This window comes from Triturus cristatus, chromosome 10 (assembly GCF_964204655.1).
Source record: "Triturus cristatus chromosome 10, aTriCri1.1, whole genome shotgun sequence".
Classification (NCBI taxonomy): Eukaryota; Metazoa; Chordata; class Amphibia; order Caudata; family Salamandridae; genus Triturus; species Triturus cristatus.
This window is the reverse complement of record NC_140593.1, coordinates 699679887-699704725: the sequence shown is the minus strand read 5'-3', so window position 1 is coordinate 699704725 and position 24839 is coordinate 699679887. Positions and strand designations below refer to the sequence as shown.

General features: G+C 46.2%; 1 protein-coding gene across 1 annotated transcript in view; it reads left to right on the top strand.

Moving 5' to 3' along the window:
* LOC146789911 (uncharacterized) overlaps nucleotides 1-24839 on the top strand; it is a 3228338-nt gene that overhangs the window by 3036561 nt on the left and 166938 nt on the right. The window contains exon 12 of the mRNA XM_085631221.1: nucleotides 24730-24771. Within this exon, the coding sequence (XP_085487347.1) occupies nucleotides 24730-24771 (42 nt within the window). The remainder of the gene's footprint in view (nucleotides 1-24729; nucleotides 24772-24839) is intronic.

Sequence of the window (24839 nt, the reverse complement as noted above, 5' to 3'; positions counted from 1 at the left end):
AGGTGTCCAACAGGAAGTCCAGCCTCAGGCACAGGTAAGGCCGCATAAAATTGTGGGTAATGAAGTCCAGGCCACCATGAATGTCAAGCATGTGTATTTTCATTAAAAGACTATCAGTCAGTCAAAACAACTTTATTTCGGTCATAGCGACGATTAAAGTGCAAGTGCATACAGTACAGAAATTCGATGTAACATGCTTAATGATAATTCATTGTATACATAGTAACAGCTGTCAAATATAATTGCGCCGGCTAGTTAAAAAAGTTTAAGACGACAATTAAGAGGATAGAACAAACCCGTTGTCAATGGGTTAGGCCCCAGTTGTTTTTACACAAAAGACCCGCTTTACATTCACAATGTTAGAAGTTCAGCAGAATATTAAACAATGCAACATAAAATTGTTGGTTAAAACCAAATTGAAAAGATGATAAAAATACAAGGGGTACACCTTGTCACTTCTTTGTTGCATACCTTCTAATGATCCACATTTTCCCAAGAAACTTAGCAACTGCTCACAAAACTGGAGGCCTAGAGTCTGATTTTAGAATGCACAGCGCTTCTTGGTGGCATCAAGTTCCCATCAGCCTACAAACAGGAGCTAGCCATCTGTTTCTAGGGGATTTGTATATAGTACATGCAAAGAGAATATGGCCAATTGACTCAACAGAACCGGGGCAACCTGGGCAATACTGTGTTGTATGGGAAGGCCGATGCCATGCTGCTGTGAAGGAGGTCACGGGGAGGGACCCAATTCTAAAGTGGATGTGAAGTTTCCTATCTAGTGGAATTGTGATACCCTCCATATATTGTTTGTATGCCCTTGACATCTTGAATTCCCTGAATTCCAGTGTTAGGCTGCGTCCGGACGACTGGGTGACACAGTCTGTGCCACCCAGTTCCAATATTGGGTCTTGGACATTTCTCTACTAGGCAGTAAACTGGGGTCGGTAGCATCCCCTAGATTTTCCATACCTATAGCTGGAAGCAAAGTCTCGACTTTGGTGAACCACCCATTTTTTTTTTTTAAACGGTCAAGTTTGTAAACTTCATCAATAGAAACTATGTAGTGAGAGAGCTCTGGGGTTTGTTTTAGGTGCAAGCAAAAGAGGAGGGGGCGAAGCCTTGCTTTATCCACTATAGCTGGTATGCCCATACCTAGCCTTAGTGGAAGGAGCGGTGTACTCTGGGGAAGAGAACAAAGAGATCTTAAGAAGTTATTCTCTGTGATTAGACGGCCCTCCAAATTACCAAATCCCCAGAGTTCAGTCCCATACAAAGCCGAGCCTACTACCTTGTGGTCATATAGCTGGAGTGGATCTGCAACTGGTTTGGTCTGGGAGGCCCTATGCTCCAGAATCAGAGCCCCTGTGGTTTTCTTGTGCTGAAGGATTCGTTTTGTGATATGGTGCTTCCAGGCCATTTCCACCAAGAGGGTCATGCCCAGATAGTCAAATGTTGCCACTCCATCCAGGGGGATCCCTCCCAGTAACATTTTGCCTTTGAATGATTTGTGGAGGGTTCATCTTCAGCAGCTTGGCCTCCAAGCCTCTAAATCCACAGAATGCAGTGAAGCGATCAAGGAGCCGTTGCAGACCGTTGGGGGTCTTGGAGACCAATAGCGTATCATCCGCAAACAGTAGAGTTGTTATGTTGACGCTCCCTAGTGAGGGGGCGTCGGCGGAGACTTCCGCTAGGTGTTGGACCACTCCGTTGATGAATAATGAAAACAAGGTGGGCGCCAGTATGCAAACCTGGCGGACCCCCCTATCGACTCTCATCGGGTCTGTCAGTTGCCCTTGATCCCCCAACAAACCCTCACATAGTTTATCTTGTGTAGACGGACAACCAGTGCAAGGATCTCAGGCGGGAGCCCCAATTCCTTCAGGACCTGCCATAGTTTAAGCCTGGAGATGAGGTCGAACGCCGATTTTAGATCAATAAATTCAATGTAAAGACTGCCCTGTTATTTGGTCACTGTTTTCAAGGTCAGTAAGGAGAAGTGAAAGACCTGGTCGATGGTGCTGACTTTCCGTCCAAACCCGGCTTGGAAGGGGGATAGAATGTTGTTCTCCTCCATCCATACTAAGATCATTGTGAGTAGAGCACGGGAGAAGACCTTTTGAGCACCATCAATCAGGCTTATCGGCCTGTAGTTAGATGGCACTGAACAGTCACCCGTTTTAAAGACTGGATTAACCTCTCTTCCACGACTGCTGTATTGGTGCCTCAGCAGCAATTCCGTTGGCTAGTGCCCAGATACATTTGGACCAGTTGGTAATGTCATTAAGAAAAACATCACCAGGTACAACATCGGGACCTGGGGCTTTGCTCCTAACTATGGAATTTATGCTTTGAGTGAATTCAACTAAAGATAATAGATCATTGGTATGAAAGCTAGTGTGATCTATAGTGGAGCCTTATGTGGACATCTCTCCTGTTCCGGTGTATACAGCAGAGAAGTGGTCGAAACAAGTGGCGATGGCAATGTTGTTGGTTGGTGGCCTCTATCTTACGGCATCTCCCCTTGTGACTAAAAGCCAAAACTGCTGGGATGCTTTCCTCTGACAGACATCACTGATCTGGAGCCATTGGTTCGCATCCCAATCCCTTTTAGCTCTGGCCTGAGCTATCTTGTACAATCTCCTTGCCTCTCTTAGACCAGCTGCGTTATTACCTCTGATAGCGGTGGCCAATTTTTGCTGTAAGTTCCTGCACTCCTGATTGAACCAGGAGGAGTGTGGTCTGGCAGATGTCGACTTGGCCTGGGGCCTTCTAGGCATTCTAAAGTAAGATGCTAGCTGTTCAAAGAAAAGGGTGTGGGCAGCCATATTTCTTGCGGAACCCTCCCGTTGCTCAAGTAAGCTATGTAACTCATTAATATTCGCAAGGAGAATGCGCGTCATATCTTCCAATTTAGCAACATGTGCCCATTTAAGTTGCCCGTTGTCATTAGTGGGGCATATCTCTTTAGTTAAAAGTGATGTGCCTGCAAGGCTCACGTTTTCTGCCCATGGGGATACCATATCAAACTCAAAGGGATTATGGTCACTGTCTGTGGTCGTCCCAACTACCATGTCGATCACTCCTGATCATAATCTGATGTATAGCAGTATGTAATCAATACTGCTCATGTTTATAGTTCAATTATAACCTAACTTGGTCTGTCCGTTGACAGCCCTTCACCCATACTCGAGAGTTAGGGCATGGCGGTGTAGTGCAGTTCGTGACCATGTTTTTGATCAGTGGTAGGTCAAGAGGGAGGACGAGCCATATCTCGTCCACTTTGTTACTGTTGGTTATATCTTCTGGGCCTAGGGGTTCGAAGGTAACATTAAAATCTCCTGCAATTATTAATGATGACTGGGGCTCCCTTTCTTCGAGGCAATATTCCAGCATTTAAAGAGTTGGAGAACTACAGCCCATCTTGGTCCCTCGGGCATAGACATTGAAAAGATCAAACCCTAGGCCATTCCTACCCGAGTTGGATCGCTAGGATATCTGGACTTTTGGTCTTGAGCTCTCGAATGGTGCATTGAAGTTTAATTTTAATCCAGATCAACAGCCCCCCAGCAAGTCGTCGTGGTCTACTGGTGACTGCTGGGCAGCAGAACTTGACATATCTGGGAACAAAAACAGGGGTGGTGGACCAAGATTCCTGCAGGATGCATATGTCAAATTGCTCAATGTGTTAAACCTAGTGAGTCAGTGTCACATTTGGCCTTACCCCAGCAACATTCCAAGATGGTATACGAAGATTTGGAGTCAATTCACCAGAAGCCTGGGCAGACACGTTGATTCCCGTCCATTGCACAGCCTATCTGTGAGTCTGCAGTGGTTGCTTGCAATGTTAAAGTCACCACGTTTGGGGTGCCAGACTGCAACCGATCAGGGGTCCCAAGGCTAGAGGGATGTGATAATGATGCCAGAAGGTCTGTGTGGTGCCTAACTTTAATACATAGATGCTCTGCATTGCCTATATGTTGGGATGGTGTGTGGGCTGAACAGACTTGATGTACCAGTCAGTCGTTAATGGCCAGTGCTGAATCGGAGCCCAATGCCTGTTAGTGGCTTGCCACTGAGGTGGATCAAACGGACTGTATTTCAATTTGATACCAGTTGGAGAGGGCAATCATGTTCTTGTCTCCAGGGCTATGAGGTTATGGGCTAAGTTCTCGTCTCTAAGATGTAGTTCAATACAATCCGTTTGAGAGGTATGATGGGATAGCCTTTTGGCGCAGAGGATGTCGTCCCTGATAACTGATCTGCATCCCTCCCTTTTCGTATCCAATGTATCGAATTGTTAATCAGAGAATCTTTATCTTCGTATTTTATGTGAGGTGGAATTTTAGGCACATTAGACATGAAGATGCTCCTGGTAGGGCATTGGGCTTGTTCTCGCCTAAAACCAAAGTGTTGACCGTTGGAAACTTCTGTTGTATCTCTGTTGCACACTAGGTCTAAGGCATTTGAGTGGTGGGTTTTGGAGGGAACTGGTTGGAGATAGACATTAGGGGGACAATACTACTCAAGGACATTAGAGGGGCTGTACTACCTAGAGCTTGGGTACTCACAAACTTTCTCTCGGGGGCCAACATTTTCAGTGTGGTTTGTGGCTGAGGGCTGCACCGGTGGGGCCGGGGTCAGAGGGGGAGGGGGCTAGAGCAAAAAAAAAACTGTGACCATGAGGCTGAACACAGACCCCTGCAGCGGACGCCTTCGTCCACTGAGCAAACAGACCCAGCATACAAACATCTCTCTCTCTCTCTATCTCACTCTCTCTTTCTCCCTCTGTCTCACTCGCTCTGTCTGTCTCCCTCTCTCTCCCTCCCTCTCTCGCTGTCTCCCTCCCTCTATCTGTCTCCCTCCCTCTGTCTGTAGCCCTCCTCCCTCTGTCTGTTTCCCTCTGTCTGTCTCCCTCCCTCTGTCTGTCTCCCTCTGTCTGTTGCCCTCTCTCTGTCTCCCTCCCTCTGTCTCCCTCCCTCTTTCTCCCTCTCTCTCTCCCTCTCTCTGTCTCCCTCTGTGTGTCTCCCTCCCTCTGTGTCCCTCCCTCTGTCTCCCTCCATCTATGTCCCTCCCTCTATCTCCCTCTGTCTCCCTCTGTCTGTATGTCTCTCACTGACTCCCTCCCTCTGTCTCCCTCTGTCTTCCTTTGTATGTCTCCCTCTCTCTCTGTCTCCCTCTGTCTCCCTATCTCTCTGTCTCCCTCCCTCCCTCCCTCCCTCCCTCTTACTCCATCTCCCTCCGTCTCCCTCTATCTCCCTCCCTCTGTCTTCTCCCTCCCTCTATCTCCCTCCCTCTGTCTCCCTCCCTTTATCTCCCTCCCTCTATCTCCCTCCCTCTGTCTCCCTCCCTCTCCCTCCCTCTGTCTCCCTCCCTCTCCCTCCCTCTGTCTCCCTCCCCATCTCTCCCTCTCTCCCTCTGTCTCCCTCCCTCTCTCTCCCTCTCTCTCTCCCTCTCTCTCTCCCTCTGTCTGTCTCCCTCTGTCTCCCTCTGCCGCCATCTGTCTGTCTCCCTCTGCCTCCCTCTGTCGCCCTCTGTCTGTCACCCTCTGTCTCCCTCCCATTGTCTCCCTCCCTCTCTCTGTCTCCCTCCCTCCCTCTATCTCCCTACCTCTTCCTCCCTCCCTCCATCTCCCTCTGTCTGTCTCCCTCCCTCTGTCTCCCTCCCTCTGTCTCCCTCCCTCTATCTCCCTCCCTCTATCTCCCTCCCTCTGTCTCCCTCGCTCTGTCTCCCACCGTCTCTCTCTCTCCCTCTATCTCTGTCTCCCTCTGTCTCCCTCTGTCTGTCTCCCTCTCCCTCCCTCTCCCTCTGTCTCCTCCCTATCTCTCCCTCTCTCCCTCTCTCCCTGTCCCCTCCCTCTCTCTCCCTCTCTCTCCCTCTCTCTCTCCCTCTGTCTGTCTCCCTCCCTCTGTCTCCCTCTGCCGCCCTCTGTCTGTCTCCCTCTGCCTCCCTCTGTCTGTCTGCCTCCCTCTGTCTGTCGCCCTCTGTCTGTCACCCTCTGTCTCCCTCCCATTGTCTCCCTCCCATTGTCTCCCTCCCTCTCTCTGTCTCCCTTCCTCTGTCTCCCTCTGTCTCCCTTTGTCTGTCTCCCTCTCTCTCTGTCTCCCTCTGTCTCCCTATCTCTCTGTCTCCCTCCCTCCCTCCGTCTTACTCCATCTCCCTCCGTCTCCCTCTATCTCCCTCCCTCTGTCTCCCTCCCTCTATCTCCCTCTGTCTGTCTCCCTCCCTCTCCCTCCCTCCCTCTGTCTCCCTCCCTATCTTTCCCTCTCTCCCTCTGTCTCCCTCCCTCTCTCTCTCCCTCTCTCTCTCCCTCTGTCGCCATCTGTCTGTCTCCCTCTGCCTCCCTCTGTCACCCTCTGTCTCCCTCCCTCTATCTCCCTACCTCCTTCTCCCTCCCTCCATCTCCCTGTGTGTCTCCCTCCCTCTATCTCCCTCCCTCTGTCTCCCTCCCTCTATCTCCCTCCCTCTGTCTCCCTCCCTCTATCTCTCTCCCTCTGTCTCCCTCCCTCTATCTCCCTCCCTCTATCTCCCTCCCTCTGTCTCCCTCGCTCTGTCTCCCACCGTCTCTCTCTCTCCCTCTATCCCTGTCTCCCTCTGTCTCCCTCTGTCTGTCTCCCTCTCCCTCCCTCTCCCTCTGTCTCCTCCCTATCTCTCCCTCTCTCCCTGTCTCCCTCCCTCTCTCTCCCTCTCTCTCCCTCTCTGTCTGTCTCCCTCCCTCTGTCTCCCTCTGCCGCCCTCTGTCTGTCTCCCTCTGTCTGTCTGCCTCCCTCAGTCTGTCACCCTCTGTCTGTCACCCTCTGTCTCCCTCCCATTGTCTCCCTCCCTCTCTCTGTCTCCCTCCCTCTATATCCCTCCCTCTGTCTCCCTTCCTCCATCTCCCTCTGTCTGTCTCCCTCTCCCTTGCTCTCCCTCCCTCCCTCTGTCTCCCATCGTCTCTCTCTCTCCCTCTCTCTCTGTCTCCCTCTGACTGTCTCCCTCTCTCTCTGTCTCCCTATCTCTCTGTCTCCCTCCCTCCCTCCCTCTTACTCCATCTCCCTCCGTCTCCCTCTATCTCCCTCCCTCTGTCTCTCTCCCTCTGTCTCCCTCTGTCTGTCTCCCTCCCTTTATCTCCCTCCCTCTATCTCCCTCCCTCTGTCTCCCTCCCTCTGCCTCTCTCCCTCTGTCGCCCTCCCTCTCTCTCCCTCTCTCTCTCCCTCCCTCTGTCTGTCTCCCTCTGTCTCCCTCTGCCGCCATCTGTCTGTCTCCCTCTGCCTCCCTCTGACTGTCACCCTCTGTCTCCCTCCCATTGTCTTACTCCCTCTCTCTGTCTCCCTCCCTCTATCTCCCTACCTCTTTTTCCCTCCCTCCATCTCCCTCTGTCTGTCTCCCTCCCTCCATCTCCCTCTGTCTGTCTCCCTCCCTCTATCTCCCTCCCTCTGTCTCCCTGCCTCTATCTCTCTCCCTCTGTCTCCCTCCCTCTATCTCCCTCCCTCTATCTCCCTCCCTCTGTCTCCCTCTGTCTCGCTCGCTCTGTCTCCCACCGTCTCCCTCTCTCCCTCTATCTCTGTCTCCCTCTGTCTGTCTCCCTCTCCCTCCCTCTCCCTCTGTCTCCTCCCTCTGTCTCCCTCTCTCCCTGTCTCCCTCCCTCTCTCTCCCTCTGCCTCCCTCTGTCTGTCTGCCTCCCTCTGTCTGTTGCCCTCTGTCTGTCACCCTCTGTCTCCCTCCCATTGTCTCCCTCCCTCTCTCTGTCTCCCTCCCTCTATATCCCTCCCTCTGTCTCCCTTCCTCCATCTCCCTCTGTCTGTCTCCCTCCCTCTATCTCCCTCCCTCTATTTCCCTCTGTCTGTCACCCTCTACCTCCCTCTCCCTCGATCTGTCTCCCTCCCTCTGTCTCCCATCGTCTCTCTCTCTCCCTCTCTCTCTCTGTCTCCCTCTGTCTGTCTCCCTCTGTCTGTCTCCCTCCGTCTGTCTCCCTCTCTCTGTCTCCCTCTCTCTGTCTCCCTCTCTCTCTGTCTCCCTCTCTCTGTGTCTCCCTATGTCTGTCTCCCTCTGTCTGTCTCCCTCTGTCTGTCTCCCTCTCCCTCCCTGTCTCCCCAGTCTCCCTCCCTCTGTCTCCCTCTGACTCCCTCCCTCTCCCTCCGTCTCTCTCCCTCTCTCTCTGTCTCCCTCTGTCTCCCTCTCTGTCTCGCTCCCTCTGTCACCCTCTCTCTCTCTGTCTCCCTCCCTCTCTCTGTCGCTCTCCCTCTGTCACCCTCTGTCTCCCTTCCTCCCTCTCCCTCCCTCTCTCCCTCTGTCTCCCTCCGTCTCCCTCTCCATCTCCCTCTCTCTGCCTCTCTGTCTCTGTCTGTCTCTGCCTCTATCTGTATGTCCCTGTCTCTGCCTCTATCTGTCTCTGTCTGTCCCTGCCTCTGTCTGTCCCTGTCTCTGTCTCCCTCCCTCTGTCTCCCTCTCCGTCTCTCTGTCTGTCTCTGCCTCTATCTGTCTGCCCCTGTCCCTGCCTCTATCTGTCTCTGTCTGTCCCTGTCTGTCTCTATCTCTGTCTGTCTGTCTCTATCTATGTCTGTCTCTGCCTCTTTCTGTCTCTGCCTCGATCTGTCCCTGCCTCTATCTCTGTCTCTAGCTCTGTCTCTCTCGCTGTCTCTCCATCTGTCTCTCCCTGACTCCCTCCCTCTGTCTCCCTTTGTCTGCCTCCCTCTCTCTCTGTCTCCTTCTGTCTCCGTATCCCTCCCTCCCTCCCTCTGCCGCCATCTGTCTGTCTCCCTCTGCCTCCCTCTGTCGCCCTCTGTCTGTCACCCTCTGTCTCCCTCCCATTGTCTCACTCCCTCTCTCTGTCTCCCTCCCTCTATCTCCCTACCTCTTCCTCCCTCCCTCCATCTCCCTCTGTCTGTTTCCCTCCCTCTATCTCCCTCCCTCTGTCTCCCTCCCTCTATCTCTCTCCCTCTGTCTCCCTCCCTCTATCTCCCTCCCTCTATCTCCCTCCCTCTGTCTCCCTCGCTATGTCTCCCACCGTCTCTCTCTCTCCCTCTATCTCTGTCTCCCTCTGTCTTCCTCTGTCGGTCTCCCTCTCCCTCCCTCTCCCTCTGTCTCCTCCCTATCTCTCCCTCTCTCCCTCTCTCTCCCTCTCTCTCTCCCTCTGTCTGTCTCCCTCCCTCTGTCTCCCTCTGCCGCCCTCTGTCTGTCTCCCTCTGCCTCTGTCTGTCTGCCTCCCTCTGTCTGTCGCCCTCTGTCTGTCACCCTCTGTCTCCCTCCCATTGTCTCCCTCCCTCTCTCTGTCTCCCTCCCTCTATATCCCTCCCTCTGTCTCCCTTCCTCCATCGCCCTCTGTCGCTCTCTGTCTTCCTCCCATTATCTCCCTCCCTTTCTCTGTCTCCCTCCCTCTATCTCCCTCTGTCTCCCTTCCTCCATCTCCCTCTGTCTGTCTCCCTTCCTCTATCTCCCTCCCTCTGTCTGTCTCCCTCTGTCTGTCTCTCTCTCTCTCCCTCCCTCTCCCTCCCTCTGTCTCCCTCCCTCTGTCTCCCACCGTCTCTCTCTCTCCCTCTCTCTCTGTCTCCCTCTGTCTGTCTCCCTCTGTATCCCTCTGTCTGTCTCCCTCTCTCTCTGTCTCCCTCTCTCTGTGTCTCTCTCTGTCTACCTCCCTCTGTCTCCCTTCCTCTGTCTACCTCCCTCTGTCTGTCTCCCTCTGTCTGTCTCCCTCTGTCTGTCTCCCCCTCCCTCTGTCACCCTCTCTCTCTCTGTCTCCCTCCCTCTCTCTGTCTCCCTCCCTCTGTCACCCTCTATCTCCCTCCCTCCCTCCCTCTCCCTCCCTCTCTCTCTCTCCCTCCGTCTCCCTCCCTCTGTCTCCCTCTCCATCTCTCTCTCTGTCTCTGCCTCTATCTGTCTGCACCTGTCCCTGTCTCTGTCTCTATATGTCTCTCTCTGTCCCTCTCTCTGTCTCTATCTCTGTCTGTCTCTGTCTCTATTCATGTCTGTCTCTGCCTCTTTCTATCTCTGTCTATCTCTGCCTCTACCTGTCTCTATCTGTCTCTGCCTCCACCTCTATCTGTCCCTGCCTCTATCTCTGTCTCTCTCGCTGTCTCTCTCTCTGTCTGTCTTTTTCTCTGTCTCTCTCTCTGTCTCTATCACTGTCTGTCTCTGTCTGTCTCTATCTCTATCTGTCTCTAATCTGTCCCTGTCTCTGCCTCTATCTAGCTCTGTCTGCCCCTGTCTCTATCTGTCTCTGCCTCTATCTGTCTCTGCCTCTATCTGTCTCTGCCTCTATCTGTCTCTGCCTCTATCTTTCTCTGCCTCTATCTGGCTCTAGCTCTATATGTCTCTATCTGTCTCTGCCTCTATCTGTCTCTGTCTCTATCTGTCAGTCTGTCCCAGACTCTGTATATCTCTGTCTCTATCTCTATCTGTCTCCGTCTGTTTCTGTCTCTATCTGTCTCTGTGCCTCGGGCAGTGCACACGTACTGTGTCTACACGTCCCCGTCGGCTGCCCAGGGGCAACCCCCCCACTCCACCCTCTCCCTGTGTAATGTAAAAGCCAGCTTGTTTTCTCTCTGAATTTATTGCTTCACGGGGTTTGTGTCCCACCCCTGGGCCTGGGGTCACATCTGGCGCTGGCTTTAATTCTGAATCTCACCCCCGAGCTGTCAGATCATGTAGGTATGCATGCATCAATTATATATAGCGCCAACCTGGCGGCAAGCATTTGTGCACATTGCTGCGAGAGTGGAGACCAAGCCTGAGCTCCCTGGCCTTGGCTCAACTCTCTGACTACAGGCTGGCGGGAAACATCATGTCACGGGCTCTTGACGCACACTTCACCCGGCTCTCACTCCCTGCCCTCTGTCACCTTACCTGGCTCTCACTCCCTGCAACCCTCTGTCACCTCACCCGCCTCTCACTCCCTGCTGCCCTCTGTCGCCTCACCCGGCTGTCAGTCCCTGCTGCCCTCTGTCATCTCACCTGGCTCTCACCTGGCTCTCACTCCCTGCTGCCCTCTGCCACCTCACCTGTCTCTCACTCCCTGCTGCCCTCTGTCATCCTCTGCCATCTCACCCGGCTCTCACTACCTGCTGCCCTCCATCAACTCACCTGGCTCTCACTCCCTGCTGCCCTCTGTCAACTTCTGCCATCTCACCCGGCTATCACACCCTGTCACTTCAACCTGCATGTGTGGCAGCCCGGGCTGACACAGCTTCCCGGGCTGACACACAGCCGCACCGGAGTACTTTACAGGTCTTTAAAAGACCATTTACTTGTTAATGAGGCTTTGTTGTATTTCACCTCTTCCTAGCGCCCCTGCTTCTCCACTCTGACTATCGCTGGAATCGCCCGGCCCCCATAGGATTCAGCGCTTCTGCAACCGGCGGTGTTTGCTGACACTTTAAAATTAAAATAAAACACAGGTAGGATGTCTGCAAGGTCCACGGGCCGCCAAGGAAGGCTTGCCGGGCCGCTGGCGGCCCGCGGGCCGTACTATTAGTACCTGTGACCAAGAGAGTGGGTTAGTTCCTGTGGGGGTCCAATTATCTGTCTGGCCTGATGTATTTCTGGTGGATTTCTGACCAGGAGGAGTTTAACCTGTTCGGTGAGCACTAGGATTAATGTTCTTAGTGATGTGACTTCAGCCCTCAGATATATAATGATCCTGGACGTATCCTGGCTAACTGATGCCAACCCTTCTGGGTGACCCTCACCCATTCGCTCGGTTGCATCGTCCGCTACAGGCACAACATATAAGCTCACTGTATGGGGATTTGCCACAGGTTCTAACACTTATCCCTGTGGGTTACCGGACAGATCTTGAAGTGGTAGAAACCTATTGGACAGTGCAATATTGGTGTTGGTGTCAAGAATAGTGTTTTCTGTAGTTTTAGCTGTCACCACGGTAGGGGTTAGGGATATCCCTGCCTTCATTTCATTGGTGGTGGCTGTATCTTGTATAACAGTGAAATTACTTGGGGGCTGATTTTTAGCACTCCTTGTGGTTCTTTTAGTGAAGATTGAGGTAATAAGTTTTGCAGGTTTGGGGTTTGGACTGAGAGGATGGAGTGACTCAACAGAAGAGTGCAAAGTGGCTGGTGTAGCTGAGTATGTAACAGGAGCTAGGAATCCCTGACATTCCACCAAAAGATAGTCAATACGATCCAGAAAACCGTTGTTGGCTGCAGATTTGCAAGCCGTTTTGCTCATGCTGGCTTTCGGGCGGGGCCCATCAATCTTCCCTCCTCTCTCGCAGACGGTTGATTTCCTTTTCCCCATGTCTTTTAGCAGTATATTACAGAGATGATTAATGAAATAGGTGAAACTTTAAATGCTATGCAGTTATCAAATAGCTATCCAGTGAAAAGTTCACAAAATGTACACAGGGCTCTAATCACACTTCCAGGTTGTACTAGGAAATGGGACATGTGAATAGTTCAGGGACAGTACTGAAAGTGGCAGCAACTCACAGTTTGTATCGTAGTAGTCCGCAGGTCCAAGGGGGAGACCACAAAGCCCAGGGTGGTGGCCCTGCCCTGCCTCTTCCTGGCAATGATGGGCAAACCCACATTAGCCCCAACTTAAAAATATAAGTAAATAACATTTGTAAAATGTATAAAACATGTAAACAAATAAACAACATGTGAAACATTATGCAGTTAATATATTATGGTAAATACTCATTTAAAAAAACAACACTACTCACATGATTTTACACACCACAAACCATGAAAAATTAATAAATTATGTTTCCTAAAATATAAACAAGTAGTTTAATAACTTAAAATTGATTATACAAATAAAAGTAATTTCGCATAAATAATTTAAATAAGCAATATTTTCATTAATTATCAATTCATGGATTCCCCAACAAGCCACACAAATCAAAATTTAAATGAATTATTTAATAAAAAAGATCACAAAAGATCAGAAAATAGGAACAAATTCAATAATTAGCATATTACTCAGTTAACAATAAAATATAATTACAAAATAAAACACTACTCAAACAATCCCCCAATAAAGCCAATAGCCCGAAATTAAATTATACTTAACAACAATTCAATATAAATCAAAGTAACACAGATATTGAAATAAAAACATAATGTATAACTAAACATAAAACACTATATTTTAGTACACTGTATTTCACTCGTCGATATTGTTGTGGAATGATAATAATATACTAATCATCAGTATTTTGGCCCACAATATTTTTATTGCTTCAGTATTGTGACCATTAAGGGGTGAAGTTTGTATTTGGGAAGAATACCGGATATCTTGCATTTAGTTCTATGAAAGTCAGAAAGTAGAATTCTAATCATGCGTCTAATTTAATTTTGAAATGTGCAGTGAAAAAAGGTATTTTAAATGTTTAACATTCTATATTTTCAATCCAGCACCTCCATTACACTATGCTTTCGGAATTTGGTCATATACAGTCTAAGGTCCGTTGCACCATACCACGCGGTGTAAACACCATCTCAAGTCTAAAATGTCTCTGCAACACCACTCGTTTGGTAAAACAAATCCATATTAGTTTCAAGGAAATGGCAGAAGTGTACAATAAAATAGCATAAAAACTGTTAATGTTAGTGAAACGTTACCACTGTAAAAGTGTAAACGTATGATTTTTGGATGTTTGAATATTGCTTGGACTCTGAATATTGTTTCTGTATCACTCATTTAATGGAAGCCACTACAGCTTAGACTATATGAAACATATGTATTTTTACAAAACTGTAATAAACACCCGGTTATTTTCAAATATTTTTGTGCTATTTGCACCAAAAAATATTATTTTCAGGTGCACATTGAACATATCACAGCCTAAAGATTCCCATCAGGAATGCACAGAATTTCTGCTTTCATGGTGATCTCCTAGATTTGAAGCAAGGACGATCCAATTAGAGTATCAATAGGAACACTAAGGGGCATATCAACAACAACCGGCAATAATTATCTCTAAGCGCACTTAGCGCTAGGATAATTATCGCCGGCTAGCGTGAATTTTTATCGCTGAGATAGCGTGCTATTAGCAACGCTTATCTCAATAGCGATAAAAATCCTCACGCTAACAGGCTAACGTGAGATTATCGCTGGAAACCCAGCGATAATCTCACGTTACCTTTTTGATAGGGACAGACAAACTTAGCCATGATATCCTCCTTCCATCGGATATCATGGCTAAGTCAGAAAAATACCAGACGTAAAAAAGCAGCGTTAACCGCGGTTAGCGCTGCTTTTTTTGTCTCTAACAGGGTTAGCGACATTCTTAATAATAGGAGAAATGTCGCTTAGCGACATTTCTCCTATTATTTTACTCTGGAACGCCCACTTTGCATCTCATTAGAGATGCAAGGGGAAGCGTAGAGTAAAAGGGTGCTAACATGCCAATTTGCATGTTAGCACCCTGTTGTTGATAGGGTGCTAGTTTTATCTCTGCTTTTTTGGCTTTTAAAGCCAAAAAAGCAGAGATAAAGCCCTTGTTGATATGCCCCTAACAAAGGCATACCTCTGGGACAATTCAACAGTATTTACATTGCTTTTCCACCATACCTGCACTTCTGAACTGACTTTTAACAAGCTGTTGTACAGGAGGTGTTGTTAGTTTAGGAAAAAATCCAACATTTGTTGTGGATTTTTAAAGTTAGCAGCGACAGTTACACAGTGGGGTGTACAAATATCAGCATTGTGTATTCCATAAAACATAATGTATGCCATGCAAATCATAAGCATTCCCAAAAGTTATTTTCTTTTTAAAATATGTGTTTGTTAGTGAGCACTGTGGAGGGTTTTCTCATATTAAAAGTGACGCACTGGCGGTGCAAGGGACATGTAAATAGGCCCCAATGGATTTTGCTGCTGTCTTTAATAGTAATATGTAGTTTCGTTATCCTTATAGAATTCATAATCTGTAGGTCACGGAATTCATTAAAAAATTAATAGCTATAAATATTACAATTTCAACCCTCAAAATGTTTCTTACCTTAATTGCTAGGGGATGCATTTAGTTATTATCTTTGAGTAAAATTGGATTTATTCTCAGCATTTAGCCAGTACTTAATTTGTAAAATAATAAATGATGGTGCCCAAAGCACTGTTCAGATGCCAGCGGCCAGCACAATTAAATATGGAATGCGCTGAGAACTGAGGCTGCGTAGTTTTGAATTCACTTCAGGCATCTTTAATCCAATGGCAGACACTCTCTGCCCCATTATCCCATTCTTGCAGGCTTCTACTTTCTCCCTTCATGAACGTTTTCAGTCTTTCTCTTCCTCCTTCTTTCCTCTTTCTGTGTTTTTCCCTCTTGCTCTCTGGTAATGTCTGATGAGGAAAAATAGGTGCTGGTCTCCCAAAAATATGTGCCGGTGCCCCCCACAAGAAACTACCGGTTTACATGAATTTCTGCATTTGCCTATTTGGGAGCCTCTATAGAATTCATGTTGACAGCCAATCACACATTCTAATGTTGATTGGGTCACTTATGAAAATCTTACTGCCCACTTTTTGTTCGGCATTACCTCTCTTAAACCTTCTTATATCCTTCAATCTACCCCATTTTCTTATCATCCCTCATTCCCTTCTTCTTTTCAAATGTGTATACAGTTAGATCATTCTTGAGACGTGTACTGCATGAGGGTACAGATGCAGGAAGCTCTCTTTGGTATGTATCAATAAAAGTCAATAGAGCTCTTTTGAGGTTTGGAAGACTTTAATACATAGAACCATCTTTAAAGGATTATGAAGATTAACAGGCCTACATGAAAGTACACCTCAAATGTATATTTTAAAATTAAATATCATAAAAAATTAAATTATTGATACTGCCACTGTCAGCGTTGCGAAACTAAGTCCATATTGAGGGATTTCGTGCAGGGAGCACAGCAAGTCACCTTGCTGCACTGTCCTGGGTCAAAGTGAAAGGGCAGGAATGCACCGTATTGATAGCATTCGGCCCATTCTTGTCCTTTCCCCCTGCGCTAGCACGGGTTCGCCAGCCTAGCACTGATGCATGCACCCTTGGTGCTTGGGTGCCTGTGTTACATGCAGGATTGTTTTTGTGCAGGAAGGGGCACCTTCCTGCATGATAAGTCATGGGAGGTGTTTTCCTCTTGTTATGTGTGCTGAAAAATGCAGCACACGTAGGAAGAAGAAAAAATTAGTAGAAATAAAGTTATTCTCCTCGTTGCACCTTCCTTGGGGAGTAAGGTTTTGGCTCATCCCCAGGTTTACATGGTCTTGTAAATCTGGGGATTGTTCAAAATTCATGGGTGTGGTATGGGAACACCTTCTGCAACACCCATGGAATGCTTCCCTAGAGCAGAGCAAGGCAACGCATCGATTCACGCTCTGTTGCCTTACTCCATGTCCATGAGGGTATTCACAGCCACGCAAAGTGGCTTTGCATGGCCTCATAAATATGATTTGGTGGTTTGCACCACAGTTGCGTCACAAAAAGTGGCACTGCAGCAGCACAAGGGGCTTATAAATATGCCCCCAAGTGTCCAAATGCCAGATGGACACCATAATGATGTAGGAATTGAAACCATTTAAAGAATCATAAATTGACACTATAATTCAATTTGCTTTGGCCTAAGGGCAAGGTGTCATTTAGTTCCATAAACTTGTCATTGCATATAAGTTTGTATTTCAATGAAAATGACGAGAAGTCTCAAATGAATATACAGCATCGAGGCCATCTAGTCTATAAAATAGCAGGAAAAAATGGTTGCATAATTAACGATGGTGCAAACTGAATACTGTTGCTAGTAAGTTTTATTGTCGAAATGTAACTGGAGTGCTCAGCAATGTAGGGGGAGCAGCCATTCAACTAATAGCCAATTGGAGACAAAATGCCTGATTTAGAGTTTGGCGGACTGGGTTACTCTGTCACAAATGTGACGGATATCCCATCCGCCGTATTACAAGTCCATTAAATTCTATGGCGCTTGTAATACGGCGGACGGGATATATATCACGTTTGTAATAGAGTAACCCATCCGCCAAACTCTAAATAAGGCCCAAAGTCCCACAGTCTGTATACACTGGCACAAGCACTTGCACACAATTATCCCTCTGGGGCCGATTCACAGAACTAATATGAGACAAAATCCTAAACTTACTACTTTTGGTATTCACAGAAGACATTTAGTAGTAGTAAAGTTAGGATTTTCATTTAATTTAGGATTTTGTCTTAAGTTAGGATTTTGTCTTAAATTAGGATTTTGTCTTAATACCAGAATTTAAGACAAACATAAGTTTAACTTAAGTTTAACTTAAGACAAAATCCTAACTTTACTACTACTAAATGTCTTCTGTGAATACCAAAAGTAGTAAGTTTAGGATTTTGTCTCAGATTCGTTCTGTGAATCGTCCCCTCTACGATTGTGCAGCTAAATCTTATATATTGACACAGACAACACCAGGCCTGAGGCACACCTGAATCATGGAAACTGATACACATTGTCAGCCAGTTACATACTTCCAGTGCATAACCTTTACTTTGGAGTCTTCTTTTTGGACCTGGTGAATGTTAGAGATTTTCTTGTGACTCAAGAATTTGGTCCACTTATACCTAAATCCTTTAAGTTGGATGTTTTTACCCACCCTGTGAACTATAACTCTGTTCATTGTGACTTGAGAATTGCATACTCACAGCTTCTAATAGCAGTTTGGACCTTTGAATTGGACAACTGATTTCAATCAAAGTCAGGAATGACTCTGGATTTGGTAACTTGGTTAGAAGTAACCCTTCTTTTTAATGGGTAAGCTATGACTCACAGATCTTACATATTGGCCCTGAGGAAGTTATTGTCCTATGTAAAATGATGAAACACGTGGTGCTTGAGATCAGTTAAATTGTCAACTATTTGAGAAAACGTGAATGAAGAAGGCTTGGCCACAAAATTTTACAGAGATCATTTTTTTTTGTGGGTGTATATTCTGAAACATACACTCAACCCAATTGCTTCATTAAATGATGTAATGAAGGAAACAGTTTACGGGAATCTTTCTGACCTCCAGGGAGTAGAGTCAGTAATTAACGTCTGATTACTTCAGTTACCACAACATGTATTCCATTTTATTTAACTAGGTTTAGACTAGGCACAATCCACTTTTTGGTGGTATTCCCTACCTAAGAAGGGTGGACACAGACCTTCTTCCTTGTCATTGCGATAATGCTTCAAAACAATCCACCACACATTTTTTATGTTTTATATGCCCTTTACCACTCTGTGAGAACTTTTTCACTTCCGCTTTTGAGATTGCATAGGTCCAGTTCCCTTAAAAATCTTATATTTGTTGGGATGTCATGAAATTTGCCTAGCTGTTTGTTAGGGGGCTGTCAGTGTTAGGAAGTGTTACAGTTAGCGTGACTTTAAAAAAAAATGATTTTTGTTAGATGTTATAATTTCTATCATGTAGTTTAACAAGCTTGTATTCTGTAGAGGTTCCTTGCAAAGTTTTTACATTTTTGAATTGTTGTTTGAAATGTATGTGTGCTGCTTTTATGATTCACTGAAATCAAATAAAGTTTTATGACTGACTACCTGACTTTTGAAAACCAGAGTAACAATGGATAATAATTTACTCAAAGGTATCTGAACCATAGGGAGGATGCTAGTGCTCTGTAGATCAAGACAGAAGGTTCTACTTACATTTATGAATGTCCATACATAAACACCTTGTAGAAATTCATACATAGTGCCCAGACACAAAAGGTAATGACTCACTGTAAGAAAAGGCCTCTTTTTACATGATCACCTTCAAGTTTTGGACTGAAGCTGCTGGTTTTTCCACCCTGAAAGTGCAGAGAGTCCTGCCAAACAGGTGTCAGAGCCTGTGCTTCGACCCTTAAAAAGGTATATGTCTAATTGGCTCACCCACAATCGGCATATGTTAATTTACTTATAAATCCGTAGAATATGGCACTAGAGGTAGGTAGGGCCTGTAAGTTAAACTGACCCTCATGAACTGCAGCACTTAATTTGCCACCACAAGTGTGACAAAGCAGAACATCACTCACAGCCTGCCATTGCCAGCTGGCAGTTTATAATGCTAACTCATCTTTGCCATTTAAACCAATAGCAAAGCCAAGACCTTAATTTTTTAATATTTATAAGGCATCCATTATGCAGACCCTAAGGACAGGGTGCTTGATATTAGAAAAATGGGCATGTGTTTTATTAAATGTGCATGTCCTGACAGTCAAAACCCTCCACTGTCGTTTTTACTATGACAATGCTAGTAGCTCAATTGGCAAATATGAAGCTACTAGATAATATCTAAGCAGTGCTCACTTCTAAATTGAACTACTAAATGTGGTACTTCAAGGTATCAAAAGACTCTTTGGATTGAACCTGACTTGTTGCTCTAGCTGAATTTAATGGAACGTTTGCACAAATGGTAACTTTTGAAAGTTACCACTTTGTTGCTCAACGTTTCCAGTGACAGTTTACAGTTGTACACAAGCTGCTGTCTTCTAGACAGCCTTCTGCCCTCCATTTGAGAGGTGTGAAAAACTCTCAGGAAGGAAAAAAAGGAAATGCCACGGGTAGTGGTGTGCCCTCCATCTGGCAGGGTAGCCAGTTTGTGTGTGAGCACAAAAGGGGAGCTTCAAAGGGGAAGCTGCCTTCAAATAACAGATCGTAGTCACACACACATGAGAGGCTGCTTTTTTCTTTTAGTAGACAGGCTGTCATCTTGGAAGAAGCCCTTGCTATACCATTTTTTTCCATGGGCATTTGGCCCCAAGGTATCCACACCTCAGGGTTAGGCTGGGGAACTCCACGCATCAAGAGAAGGGTTCTGTCATGTTGGGAATGGACAAAATGTTGCATTCTGGGTTAGCCAGATGGCACAGTTTGCAGGAAGTCATCACTTGGCTGGAGAAGACCTGGTAGCCCATTGGCTAGTAGTTGCCACAGTCCTGAGAGCTTGAAAGAGGCATACAAGTGCCCTCCCTGGCACGTACATCTCAGATCACATTTGTAATGGAGAGAGAACCAAAGACAGACAGCCCTGCTGTTCCCTAAACCCAGCAAGGGGAGGCTGCACCAAAGACTGGACTTTACCACTGCTCCTTGGGTTAACAAAGAGAGGACGGGGCCTGTGGTGTCCAGCTAAAGGAAAAAGTAATCCCTGAGCCACGGGCAGAGAAGGTAAGTCCAAGAGCCAGTTGGCTGGCTGACTCTCTATTAGAGCCACTGGGCCATAAAAGCTGAGAACTGGCCTGGACAATGCTTTAACTGTGAGGTAACTGCTTAAATGGACACTATTGGTCCCTGTGACAGACTCTGTTAGAAATGGGGGTCTCTCTCTAGTGGGCAGGTTTGTACCCTGTTCATGTAGGGACCCTTCCTTCAAGCCAAGATAAGGGTGTTAAACACCTAAAATAACTCCTGCTCACCCCCTAGTAGCTTGGCACGAGCAGTCAGGCTTATCTCAGAGGCAATATGTAAAGTATTTGCACATAAAACACACAGTAACACAGTGAACACCCTACAAATGGACACCACTCCAGTTTAGTAAACAACAGAGCAACAAAAATCCAACATACACAACTCAAAATATGACTTTTAAAGGGTTGTAAGCAATTCTGTCCATAGAACTATATGGATGTGTAATTTTTAAACAAAGTACCTCAAATGCGTAAACATCCACAAGGCAAAAAAGCAGCAAAGGAAGGAAATGTTGGAAAACACAGTGATGCATCAGTTGCTGAATCCTTGTGGAGGCAATGCAACAGTTCTGTTTCACGCAGGAAAAGTGATGTGTCGAATATGGACTATAAGGGATAGTGATACGTCAGTTCCAAGATGGTTCTGGTCGGTGGGTGCTGCGTCAGAGATGCGCACAAGCAGTCAGGCTTATCTCAGAGGCGATGTGTAAAGTATATGCACATAAAACGCATGGTAACGCAGTGAGAACCCTAAAAATAAACACCTCACCAGTTTAGAAAAATAAAGTATCTGTATCTAAACCAAACAAGACCAAAATGACAAAAATTCAACAGGCATAACTCAAAATATGACTTTAAATGAGTTGTAAGCATTTCTGTCCATAGAACTCTATAGATGTTTAAACAAAATATCTTAGATGCGTCAAAATCCACAGGGCAAAAGAGCCACAGAGGAGGGAAGCATCAGAAAACACAGCTATGCATCAGTTTCTGAGTCCTTAGGGAGGCTATGCAACAGTTCTGTTTCATGCAAGAGAAGTGGTGTTTCAAATCTGGACTGTAGGGAAAAGCGATACGTTGATTCCAAGACAGTTCTGGTCTATGGGTGCTGCGTCAGAGAAGCGAAAATCTGGAATGCACTGGAGATCAAGGCGGCGGCGGCAAACAAGAGCTGCATTGGTTTCTTCAGTCACCATCCCACGATGCGTCAATCTTGACAGTCGCACAGCTGGGCCTGCGTCGGAGTCAGTGTAGTGGTCTCAGACTTTGGAGACAGTGCAGTGGATTCAGCATGCTGCAGTTTTTCAGGCCACAGGCAGGCACTACATTGCATTTATTTAGCTGCTCAGCGGCGGTGCATGGAAATTTCTCCCACACGGAAGTGCTGCATTGGAAAAACGAAAGAAACACAGTTGATGGACAGAATGCAGAACAAATCAAAACATTCACCCCCAGTCAAGAGATCTGGGTTGAATCCAGCATTTTTTGCTAACTGTGCCACCCCAGTTCAGACCTGGCCATACGCAAATCAGTCTTGACCCTATGCTTCATGGGAACAGTGCAGCCCAAACTGCCAAGCCAGGTCCTCCCTGGAACAGAAACAAGCATCATAGGACCGTCATCGGGGTTTCACTCCTCATCAACCAGGATAGCTTGAATCCAGTGGCACCATGAGCCCTGGACCCACGTCTGGGCATACCCGGCGCACTTAAGGCAGGACAGCAAAAGAAACACAGTTGATGGACAGAATGCAAAACAAATCAAGACATTCACCCCCAGTCAAGAGATCTGGGTTAAATCCATCATTCTTTTGCTCAACATGCCCCCCCAGTTTAGACCTGGCCATATGCAAATCAGTCTTGACTCTGAGCCTCATGGGAACAGTCCAGAGCGAACTGCCAAGGAAAAACAGGTGCTAGAAGGGCGATGTGTCAGTTCTGATGTCTGCTTGATGCTTTTTGCAGCAGGAACAACGTACAAAGTCACAAAACTGGAATTGGCGCCACAAGGCAGGTCAGAAGTCCCAGCAGTGGAGTTCAAGAGTGCTGCAGGTAAAGTCTTTGTGACCCTGAGACTTCTTAACAGGAGTCAAGCTCTACATTAAGCCCTAGGAGAATCTTCTGAAGCAGGATACAGCAAAGTAAGAGTCCAGCCCTTTCCACTGCCCATATGCAGAAGCAGCAACTTCAGGCCAACCCAGCAAAGCAACACACAGCAAAAAGGCAGTAATCGGCCTGCAGCTCTTGGCTCTTTTTCTAGGCTGGGTCATCTTGATCCAGAAGTTTTCTAAAGTTCTGGGTTCAGAGCCCCACCACTTATACTTCGTTCAGCCTTTGAAGTATGCACGCTTCGAAGAATGTTACTCTTGTCCAGTCACGCTACAGGGGATGGAGACAGTATTGTGAAAGGCAGACACAGCCCTATTCAGCTGCAGGTGCTCCTCCCACAAGTCTAGCTCAGGAAAACCCATCAGCCTGGTGATGGGCCATCAGGATATGCGGGGCACACCTCAACTCCCTTTTGTGTGACTGACTAGAGGGAATGCACTTTACAGCCCCTGTCATTCTAAACCAGATGTTGATTTCACAGGCAGGCTGAGGCACAAAATGGTAAAGCAAGAAAATTCCCACTTTCTAAAAGTGGCATTTTCAAACACACAATTTGAAAACCACCTTTACTAAAAGATGTGTTTTTAAATTCTGAACTCAGCTCAAACTCCAAATCTCTAGCTGTTTCTAATTGAAAGCTACGCTTGTAAGAGGTTGCTAGGCAGCTCCAATGATAGCCTATAGTGCAATAGTGAAAAACGAAATTGGCAGTATTTCACTATAAGGACATGTAAAATACACCAGTACATATCCTGCCTTTCATATACACTGCACCCTGCTCATGGGGGTACCTTCAGCCTACCTTAGGGGTACCTTACATGTAGTAAAATGGAAGGCACTTGCCAGGTCGACATGGCAGTTTAAAACTGCACTTACAGACACTGCAATGTCAGTCCTGAGATAAGTTTACAGGGCTACTCATAAGGGTGGCACAACCAGTGCTGCAGGCCCACTAGTAGCATTTGATTTACAGGCCCTGTGCACACAGTGCACTGTACTAGGGAATTATCAGTAAACCAAATATGCATATCATGGAGAACCAATCAGAATTACAATTTACACAGGGAGCATATGCACTTTAGCACTGATTAGCAGAGGTAAAGGGCCCGAGTCCTAAAGCAACCAAAGACAGTGTCAGAAAAATAAAATACGAGGCCAAAGGCACAAAGTCAGGGGCTAAACCTGTAAAAAGGGCCAGGTCCAACAGACTCCTTGTTGGAGTTGATCCCCATAGAGTGCCCTTACAGTTAATTTTGAAGTCAATTGTTACTGCTAACAAACTGAGAGCTGTGGTATTTTACAATGATTTATTGCATTATGTGAAAAATTGTGAATTATTGTTCCATTAAAAATTCACACCTCCAGAATCCTCAGGTGGATAGTTGTAGTGTCAACCTAAACATAATAATACAACCTATTTTTATAAATTGGACTAAGGATTTTATTGTTTAGCATTTTCTTATTTTTCAACTGTTTTGATACTTCTTTAATGTTTTACAATTGTTGCTTGGATAAAGCCTGACTGCTCTGAGCCACAGCTCCCCAGTACTGAGCTACGGTTTTACAAATGAACCTGACTGGAACTGATAAGAAATTGTGTCTTTATAAGACAGTGAGGTCGCACATCCACACCATATAATAAACTACAATAAGCAGCTTTCCTCACACCGACAAGGGATGATTATTTATGATGGAATGTACAACAAAGTTAAAGCTGTTTTGTTTATAATGTAATAGTGAAGGAGTACTGAACAATAATATGCATTGTATAACCTCATTCAACTCCATTACAGTAAATCGCACCTTCATAGAAATTGTACCATTGTGTTTTTATGACAACCTTTTGAAGAAGAATGAATATTGAATTTTTGAGGTTTCTCTACATGATACGAAGTAAATGAATCTAAGTGATGGATTTAGGTTGTATAGAATTTGTGCTTATGATATTCAGGTTTTTATTTTCATTTGTTTTTTCTTCCATGTTCAATTTTATAAAATGGTATGACATTTATAAAAATGTCAGGATATACAGTGACGCTGATGATGACATGTCTATCTTATCCTTACCTGAAATGGCAGAAAACATTATCGCTTTTAGAATAACTTGGATTGTAATCAACAGAACCAAGAACAATCAAAGATGGCTTTGAATTCATACTAAAAGGGCTTCTATTTACTTACTCATGTCTTCTGTATTAATGACCACACTAGTTAACCATTTCTTCCTCTCTAATTGCTTTGTGTGCAGTTACACTGGTTGAAGTCTGGCCTCCAGTTTCACTGACAGTATTGCTTGTGGGCATGCTTGGGCAATTTGTAATTTCCAGCATTTGTGTAAAAGTTTTAAAGGTTGAATTGGAATACATTTTAGAGTCTGAGATCTGGAAATGCTTGATTTCTTGAAAGAGCAGTAGTAGACGGGTCAATGTGTTTTTAAACTATAACTCTAGTAAAGGTCCATTGTTAACGTGCTATTCTTATTTTTAGATTCTTCGGCAACAGATGAGTTGTGAAACAGAGCTGCTAGGGGTAAGTGAAATAATCAGAGCTGTATTCTCACTATTTTGAATCGACTGGGACAAGTTCCTATACATGTG